This window comes from Chondrus crispus, genomic scaffold, assembly GCF_000350225.1.
Source record: "Chondrus crispus Stackhouse genomic scaffold, scaffold_471, whole genome shotgun sequence".
In the NCBI taxonomy this organism is placed as follows: Eukaryota; Rhodophyta; class Florideophyceae; order Gigartinales; family Gigartinaceae; genus Chondrus; species Chondrus crispus.
Genome location: NW_005179370.1, coordinates 43,671 through 53,351, shown reverse-complemented (window position 1 = coordinate 53,351; position 9,681 = coordinate 43,671). Strand labels below are relative to the sequence as shown.

At 56.4% G+C, this 9,681-nt stretch overlaps 3 protein-coding genes; 2 read left to right on the top strand and 1 right to left on the bottom strand.

Annotated features, from left to right (window-relative positions):
- Positions 1 to 36: 36 nt before the first annotated feature.
- Positions 37 to 1,437, top strand: CHC_T00008401001 (Tryptophan synthase subunit beta). The gene has a single exon (XM_005719141.1). The coding sequence runs from the start codon at positions 37 to 39 to the stop codon at positions 1,435 to 1,437; it is 1,401 nt and encodes a 466-aa protein (XP_005719198.1).
- Positions 1,438 to 1,746, top strand: CHC_T00000234001 (hypothetical protein). Its single transcript, XM_005719140.1, has one exon. It carries the CDS (start codon positions 1,438 to 1,440, stop codon positions 1,744 to 1,746), a length of 309 nt encoding a protein of 102 aa, XP_005719197.1.
- Positions 1,747 to 4,533: 2,787 nt separating this feature from the next.
- Positions 4,534 to 5,181, bottom strand: CHC_T00000233001 (hypothetical protein). XM_005719139.1 is given in 3 exon segments: positions 4,534 to 4,801; positions 4,802 to 4,811; positions 4,931 to 5,181. 2 exon segments carry the CDS (start codon positions 5,179 to 5,181, stop codon positions 4,802 to 4,804), a joined length of 261 nt encoding a protein of 86 aa, XP_005719196.1. The 3' UTR covers positions 4,534 to 4,801.
- Positions 5,182 to 9,681: the final 4,500 nt, after the last annotated feature.

Here is a 9,681-nt window from a genome sequence, read left to right as displayed (position 1 = left end):
TGCGGCCCCCCCCCCCCCCCCCCCCCGCCATTCACCATGACCGCCGCGACCAAAATTACGCTCTCCGAGTCCGAGCTGCCCACGCACTGGTATAACATAGTCCCCGACCTGCCGCACGCGCCCGCGCCTCCGTTGGACCCCGCCACGCACCAGCCGCTGCCTGCGTCCGCGCTGTCGTCGCTGTTCCCGCCGGCGCTAGTCGAGCAGGAGGTCACGCGCGAGCGCTACGTCCCGATCCCCGCCCAAGTGCGCGACATCTACAAGCTGTGGCGCCCGACCCCGCTGGTGCGCGCGCGTCGCCTCGAGCGCGCCCTCAACACCCCGGCCCGCATCTTCTACAAGTACGAGGGCGGCAGCCCGTCGGGGAGCCACAAGCCCAACTCGGCCGTGCCACAGGCCTTCTACAACGCCCGCGCCGGCACCACCCGCCTCTTCACGGAGACCGGCGCGGGCCAGTGGGGGAGCGCCCTCGCCTTCGCCTGCACCCAGTTCGACCTGCCGTGCGCCGTGTACCAGGTCCGCGCCAGCTACGACGCAAAGCCCTACCGCCGCACCCTCATGCGCCTCTGGGGCGCCGACGTGCGCCCCAGCCCGTCGCCGCACACCGCCGCCGGCCGCGGCGTCCTCGCTGCCGACCCGCGCACGCCAGGCTCGCTGGGCATCGCCATCGCAGAGGCCGTCGAGGACGCAGCCCGCGTTCCCGGTGCCAAGTACGCCCTCGGCTCCGTCCTCAACCACGTCCTGCTCCACCAGACCGTCATCGGCGAGGAGGCCCTGCTGCAGATGCGCAAGGCCGACGCGTCGCCAGACGTTCTGCTGGGCTGCACGGGCGGCGGCAGCAACTTTGCCGGCCTGAGCTTCCCGTTCCTGCGCGAAAAGTGGGCGGGCGGGCACGATGCCACCGTGCGCTGCGTCGAGCCCGCCGCATGCCCCAGCCTCACGCGCGGCGAGTACCGCTACGACTTTGGCGACGCCGTCGGGCAGACGCCGCTGCTCAAGATGCACACGCTCGGCCACTCGTTCGTGCCGGACGCCATCCACGCCGGCGGCCTGCGCTTCCACGGCATGGCGCCGCTGGTGAGCCAGCTGCTGCACGAGGGCGTGGTCGAGGCAGAGGCCATCGGGCAGACCGAGTGCTTCGAGGCTGGCCGCCTGTTTGCAAAGTGCGAGGGCGTGGTCGCCGCGCCCGAGCCCACGCACGCCATCGCGGCCACGCTGCGCGAGGCGGCGAGGGCAAAGGAGACCGGCGACGAGACCAACATCCTGCTCGCCGTGTGCGGGCATGGCCTGCTCGACCTTGCTGCGTACGACAAGCTCCTGGATGGAAGCCTCGTCGACTTCGAGTACCCGCGCGAAAAGGTCAGCAAGGCCATGGCCAGCGTGCCGAACGTGCGGCAAGAAGAACGCGACAAGGCAGCGAGCGGCACGGCACCTTGAATGAGAGATCGGAGGGGTAGTGGCTTCCACCGCCGCGAAGAAAAAAAAAGAACACCAACAACAAGGCTCCCGGTGAAAATGCCGCGCATTTCACACTTTTCCACCATCACCCGGCCGGTAAATCACCCATCCCGCCGTCACCCGCCTTCACCTCCACCTTCGCCTCCACATCTCTTTCTCTCTCTATCTCCACTGCTCTCCCCCTCCACATGGCCGTCGCGACGCGGAGGTCTTCGTCGCGGCCGCGGCGCCCCGGGCGGCCGCAGGTGCTGTACCTGGACCTGCTGCCGGCGGAGGTGCGGGACCTGATAGCGCAGCACGTGTGCGAGGGGCGGCGGACGTCCTCAGCGCTGAGCCTCGCGCAGACGACGCGCGCGCAGCAGGCGGCGGTGATGTCCGCGCTCTCGCACTCACTCACCGTGCACCGTTCCCCGACGGACGTGCCCGAGGTGCTGCCGTGGCTGCCAATGTTCCAGCACGCAGGTCTGCGCCAGCTCTCCATCACGGCCGCGTTCGAGCGGCTGCCGACGCGGCTGCGCACGGGCGTGCTGCGCCTACTCGCCGCGCCCACGCTGCGCTCGGCAAAAGTCCCCGACCACCCGCGCATCCTGCGCGCGCTGGCGCGCGGCGCCGCGCTGCAGGACCTGACCGTGTCGCTGCTAGAGGGCGGGGCGTGGCCGATGGACGCGTCGCGCCTGCTGCTACGCACGCTGGCCGCGCACCCGCTGCGCTCGCTCTACATGCACTGCTCAGCCCCCTGGGAGTCGGAGTGCCCGCTGCTCCACCTCGAGCGCCTCATCGGGACGCAGCACTCGCTCGCGCGCAGCTGCCCCGCGCTCGAGAAGTTCGACGCGGCGAGCTGCGTGCACGCGGGCGACCCGTATTGGGCGATCCTGCGGTCGCTGGCGAGCATCCGGCGGGTGACGATCCGGCGCAGCCCGCCGGCGGACTGCGTGGACTACCTCCGCGGGGTGTGCTCGGTGGAGATCTACGGGGTGCGGGGCGGAGCGACGCTGGCCGCGCAGCTAGGGGCGGCCGTGACGAGCGTGCAGGACGTGCAAGTGGCGAGCGCGGACGAGGTGGAGCTGCTGGGGGCGTGCACGCGGCTGCGCACGATGCAGGTGACGCTGCTGGCGGGGGGGCTGGAGACGGGGCTGGGGCGCGTGTGCGGGCAGCTGCGGCGGCTGCAGACGGTGCGGTTGCGGTGGGACCGTGGGCGCGAGACGTGGCGGAAGATGCGGTTTGTGAGCGTGCGCAACCCGCAGGCGGTGCGGCTATTCTACCTGCCGCGGTACGCGGCGGCGGCGGCATGCGGCGGGGTGGCGCGGCTGGCGGCGGCCGTGCCGGGGCTGCGCGAGCTGGAGCTGCGCGCGGTGCGGGTGGGCGTGGGCGAGGTGGAGCGCGTGCTGGAGGTGCTCGGGGCGCGGCTGACGCGGCTGGGCGTGCCGTTCCACGACCAGGGCGAGAGCACGGGCGAGCGTTTCAAGCGGCTGACGAGCGCGATCGTGAGGTGCAACCCGCGGCTGGTGGAGGTGTCCGCCGGCGGGGATACGTTGTCCAGTATGATGCACATCGACGAACTCGAGGAGGCGGAGTGTGACGAGGTGCAGGCGGCGGCGCTCCGCAGCGGCAGGGCGCTCGTCCGGCAGGTCAGGAAGACGGTCAGGGAGAGGCTTCCCCGCCTCAGCGGCGGCGTGGAGAGCTGGGTCGAGGCCGTGCTGTGGATCCCGGGGGAGGAGATGGAGTCCTAATTTTGAAGGCAGCAGGGGTCGGGATCGGATCGCGACGAGGGTTCGGAAGGAGGGAGGGAGGGAGGGAGGAACGAGGGAGGGGGGAATGAGGGGGAGGGGGGAATGAGGGGGAAGCGGGTAAGGAGGGAGGAGGGAAGATGAGGTCGTCCGAGTCGAAGCCACGAAGGGTGGCTTCGGGAGCAGCGGTTGAAGATTCGGGTGTTTGGTGTTTTGCTTCAAATTTTTGAGTTTCGCTGCTTATTTTCGTTTTTGTGTTCTCGTCGCGATAATTCAACAGTTGTTGCTGCTCTTTTTCTCGGTGCGAAAGAGCGTGCAGACGCGCATCTCTACAAGCTCCTCCGGCCGTCGATTCACCCACCAGGCCGTCGCCAGCAATGGGCATTGAGGGTACGCAGCGTCTACAAAGCCCGCCTACGCCCCCCGGCCCATCTACCGTACAACCTCGACTTTCCTCGCCGCGCTGTCCAGGCAACTTGTGGCAGCTGGCACTGTGTGATGCGGCCTGCTTCGTTCAGTACCCTTCCCCAAAGTACCCTTCCCCAAAGGCTTATTCACTGGCCAGCTGTTTAATTTTGGCCACCCATACAGTAGTTTACCGCCAAAATGGCAGACCGCAAATCCTCTTTTCTCCCTGTCTCATTGCTCATTTTGTTCACTCTGTGAGCCATCGGAAGAGTCTTCTACCTCGCAACACCCCGTCTAACTCACAGTGAGGCCATCATGCCCCTCTCAATGAGTCGACAGCATCAAAAAACTGACAAAACGATTTCAAAATCGGACTAAAGCTCTCACACTTTTGAAGAGCAGAGGAGGCAAGGGAAGAACAACCAAGAAGGCTTTGAGTAATCGCGACATTGCGACCTTGGCCAACGTACCTAGGACAGTTGTTAATGAACTTTGCATTTTTTTGCAAAACAACAACTATGGAGCAATTGATAAACTGATTTCTCCATATACTAAAGCTGGCAGGACTACTGTATTGTGACCAGAAGAGGAGCAGATTGTGGTACAGAGGCTAAATTTTGTTGCCTCTCGTGGAGCTGCAGTTGGGTACTGTTCGCCGCGATGTATGATGGCGAAAATTGCGGCAGATGGGAGGAAGGGATATGAAAATGGGATTCTCAGTGACGAGGCTCTTCGATCTTTCAGGTCAAGACATCGTGATCTCATGTTTCGCGCACAAGAGAACAAAGAGAGCCAAACAGGATGCTGAAAGCGTGGTACACGTCCAACCATTTCTTGACATTATCAACAATGTCGGTAAGAAAAACCCAGAGATGCTAAAGAATCCAAACCATATTTGGAACCTAGAAGAGACAGCTGTTGACGACACGTATGTAAAACGTGAGAAGGTCTTCACATCTTCAGACAGCAATCACGGGGGATTTGTAGCATGCACTACAAACAAAGCATCCCAAAATCACATCACATCCGTTATTTGTGTATCCGTCAGCGAGTTAAAACACCTCTTTTCTTCATAGTAGCAGGGAAGCGGATTCGGGAGTATGGGTACGGTACGCTGTACCTGGGTGAATTCCAGATGAAGAAGGTGTCATAAAAGTGACTGAAAATGGCCATGGAGATGAACATTTTCCAGGCATTTATCACGCACATCAGTAAACACTTTCAAAGAATTGTAACAAGTCAGTCCGTACTCTTGACATTTGACGGCCATGAATAACGCAATGGAACAGGATGGATTGAGGAATGCCGACGCAATAATATTGAAGCGGTAATCGCACCTGCCAATACCTCCCATTTCCTGCACCCGTGCGACCAAGCGGTCAATAAACGGTTTAATACTGCAATGCGGGAATTGAGAGATGTAGATGTGATGAAAAGTGACATTGATACGCACAAAGTTAATTTCAACTTGGCATTCGCAGTACATGCACATGAACAAATAACAGCAACGGAAATAACCAAGAGCTCTGCAGAAACAGGTCTGTATCCGTTTCAAAATGAAATTTTCGCAGCGCTTCCACGGCAACATAGATGGGTTGCGAAATTATGCTCGCTATAAATGGGTTGCCTTCTTGGAAGCCGGGGTTGCATCGCGTGTAGGGAGTGTCATGAAGCGTAGGAGTAATGCACAAACCTTCGTCAAACTACGGGAGCCTTTTTTAAATCGTGTGATCCCTCGGTTGCAATACAAACCATGTCTTGTATTCTTAAAAACGCGGAAACATTCATCAGCATTGTTTTGTTTGCGCGAAGCAGTCACAGCTCTCTTCCTGCTGCCAGTGCCAACCTGCCGATGGTCCTGCATGCGCCCCGTGCCCCTGCAGAGTGCGTAACGTTGCGGGAGACGTTACAAAAAAAGGGGCAGAAGAAAAGATGAAGAAAAGACAGGCGGTGGAGAAGGCCCAGCAAAAACGTCTTGAAAAAGAGTAAAAGAAAGCCCAAAACAGCGTGAGAAAGCAGCGAAGCGCCTCCGCCAACAGGAAAAAGGGGCGCATAACAAACACGCTAAGTTAGACTCCGAGAAAAGAGCCGCGAGTGACAAAGAAGTTATCGCACGGTTGGTTAGGGCTGTATCGGGAACAGTGCGACAAAGAATTGGTTTGGAAACTGCAGCACGGCGTAATGGAGGTTCGAGAGCCAAGAAAAGGTCTGTGCGTGTTACCCAATTCGCAGCAGGCCTCATTCTTGAACTATTGGTGAAGGCAACCGAGCGCAATGGGTGATGGAGATGACAAAAAGTGGCCATTATTGACCGGTTTTTGGTTGAAAATGGTGGTCAGCACCATGAGTTGGGAACGGGAGTTTGGTACCCAAGTAGTTGATCATTTGGAATAAATGTTGATATCGTTCGGATCAGCTCTGGGCGAGGAGTCTATCTGTCCATCAGATATGTGTTCGAAAATCGATCTTTCTTGTCTTAATGTATTTTTATTTTCTCTTCGGTGGCCAGAATATAGCCTCTGGGGAAGGGTACAGTTCGTCACTTTCATTTCGAGGGGATTTGAACTGGATGTTTGTCGACGATACACTGGTTCTTGTGACTCGTATTAGTCGCAGAGTGTTGCTTCGTATCCGTCCCCGTGGCCGACGACGGTAGATCTAATGTTAATAATTGGATTAGGGCGCCACGTCGAAAGCAATTAGTGCTTGCCAGTGGGTTGACGCCCCATATAGAGACGGCGGTAGATGTAATGTGAAAGGGAAGAGGCACAGGGAATTCAACAAGTAAAACTAGCCGGAAGTGGTTCTGGTTGCTACGGCTTTGGCACGACACAGACGCGATTCTAATCCCCCCAATTCTCCATCTCGCCCGCCCGTCGCGCAGTCCACGCCACTCACCGGATTGTACCGGCGAGCGAGACCGCGCGCGCTCGAAAGCACCTCTGACGACAATCCAGATTTCAGTGAATATCTCCTGAGCGCTTTCGGTCCAGTACTTTCAGAAGCATCCTGACTCCTTCGCATTTTACGTTGCTGCACCATGCCTTAACCGTTCGGCAGCTGGCTAGTACCTGAAGACCAACATGCCTCCCTCCGGAGTTACTCGCTCTCAATCGAGCTCCCGTCATGCCAAGCTTCTCCGAAAGATCGGCATCATGCCCGTCAAGAATGCTATATCGCAACAACTTGTCGGTGCAGCTCGATCGATTCTGGAAATGTTTCCCGGCTAGGGAACGAGGGAGCAGCTTCCAATACGATGCCTCCAGCTGAAGATGTACTCGCCCTGATGCAGGACCCGCTTCCCCGGCTACTGAGGTGTTCACAGCAGACTTCTTTGAGCAACTGTTGTTCGCCCCTGCTACACTCTATGACACGGCATCCTACTCCGGCTGCCACGATATCAATGAGGAGTTCGAGGAGTCACTCAACCTCTCCGACAGAGACAAGAGAAACATCAGCATCCATACAATGCTTTGGCTAGCACACACGCTTGGTTGTGACAAAGAAGCCACAAATTACGTTGTTGACAGGCACAAGCCATCTAGACACCTTGTGCGTATTCAATCGGCAGTTTCAAATAACTCTGCTGGTGACGGAGCTCGAATTCTGGAAACCAATTTGGTGTCTGCAGATCAAAGCCCTCGCTCTGCAGCAAATCCGCCGCAAGGAAACCAGCCCCCGTTTCTTTCCAACGGATCAATCCACGAGGAACGACCTCAAACCGAAGTAGTTCAAGATACTCACGCCGCGACGCCTCTTGCACTTCATTCCCAGGCTCCTATCTTTGGCTCACAAGAATCACACGGTGACGACGTACGGAAGTCGAGTTACGTCCATCAATACTTTAAGAGTAGGAGGTTCACTGGTGACATCGATGAGTCAATCGAGATGTTTATACGGGATGACAGAATTTGTTCTCGCCAACACAAGCTGAGCAATCAGCAGAGAACGGAATATTTTGTCAATATACTTGAGCCTCAAGTATATTGACAAAATATTCCGTTCTCTGAGGGACCTGCTCGCACATTCTTCTTCCTCAATGCAAACGACAGCATGTCTTTTGAAGATATGATGTCGATGATGATCAAAGAATACAACAGGGATGCCCGCAAACACCAGATCAAGGGGACGCTCGATACTCCACGCCTTGGCAAATTTATGGCTGAACATGAAATATCGTCCCTGTCAACTGGTCTGAAAAGGTTGGTCAATCACCTCGAGGATCTTTCCCCACAATCCCCTCCTCATGCTCGAACAGAGGGAAATAAAATCGAGTGTCTACGCAAGGCCGTACTTGGATACAAGTGGTCAGATGCTGCAGTTCGTAGTGTCGTGTCCTGTAACTACACTTTCAATGGCTTTGTGACCGCGCTTCGCGAAGATATACAAGTAGAAAATGACATAAGCCTCCTCACTACTGGGATAAGGATGGCAGAAATGGACACGCTCCACCAGCGGAATGGTCGCAACCCTCGTCACGTGCAAAAGCATGAACACTCTTAAAATGAACGTCAAGGCCGTTCCGACAGACCCCACAGTCGCTCATTCGAGGAAAGCCGTAAGCGAAATGAGTGCCACAAATGTGGTGCTCAATGGAGCCCTAGGTACCGATGTGCGCCTGGGGCAATCCGCAACCATGTTGTTCATTGTTTCAAGAACAGCTAATCTTCAGTCCATATCATCTCGGACCTTGTTTTAGGTATGGAGGGGGTCATTACTCAAGTTCTTGAGGCTATACCTAGTGCTCCCGAAGAGAAGAATGATGATAACTCGGAAAATGAAGTTTGCTTTGGGGAACTGAAAGTTTTCGACTCTCTCGTTGACGGAGGAAACGTCAGCACCGACCAAGATGTCATCGAGCAAGCCGATCAAGAATGGTTTACACATCATCTCTCAGCCATTGTTGGGATAAATGATGGTAAGCCTCCGGTGCATGGAGAAGATTTTTGGAGAGGCGGCGAGGTATACTGCCTCGCCTTCGTAGCCCTTCCAGATGGGCAGGTGCTCATCGAACAGCCTGCCCGAAGCGCAAATCCCTCGTTGGCAAGATCCATTGCACGAATGTCTCAATCACGCATCTGGACAGTGAAACGAGGTTGCGCCGTCCTCTCGGCTTTTGCGTCGATATCGGAGCCCCAAAGTTTGTGATTGAGAGGAAGGAACTTGCGTAAATTTCCAAAGAGCTGAGAATGCACTTCACGATCCGAAAGAAAGATCATAACCGATTTCGTTTTGCAGAAAAGGTAATCTGACTCATTGGGTCAAGTTACCTTGCAGTTCGACACTCTACCTGAAGTGAAACCAGTTGTGGTCACTTTGGACGTTGTAAATGCTGATATTCCAGCACTCCTGGGAATGAATGTCGTCGACCGCGAATCACTTACTCCCGACGCGGTGGCTAACCGTCTCTCTAAACGCGTTACCGTAAATGGGTCCGGTAGAGAACAAGTGTATATCGATAAATGGTATATCCCCATGTCACGCTCGGCCAGTAACCACATCTACGTGCTAATAAGGTCAACCTCGACCTCTTCTTTGCATGGTCTCAACTCGTCAGGCTGCATCGAAACTTCTTTCAACCCTCCGCCGAGAATTTGTTCAACCTACTAAAGCGAGCAAGAACCGAAGAAGCGACATCAGGGACCCTTCCCACTCTTCAGGACATTTCGAAGAGATGTGACCCTTACAAACGCATCCACACTGCCCCCACTCGTTTTCGAGTGGCATTTGGAGCAGGGCATGTGAGGTTCAATGAACGCATTCTATTGGACGTAATGTACATTGGAGGTAAGCCTGTCCTCCACATTGTCGATGAGGGGACGAAGTTCATCGCTGCACGATTCCTCCTCGACGTTTCCACTAAGACAGTATGGCGGACACTATTGGAAATTTGGGTGACGATCTACACTAGATTACCAAATCGCACGGTGGTGGACCAAGGCTCTGCTTTTGGTGGCCTGCCAGGCCAGTGCCGCTAGGTACACGAACAGTGTTCGTTTACCTAGCGGCACTAGGCAACGTAGAGGTAGAAAGGACTGGTGTGAAAGCACATTCGAGCTTGGGTCTAGGAGAGAGGTACCATCAACCG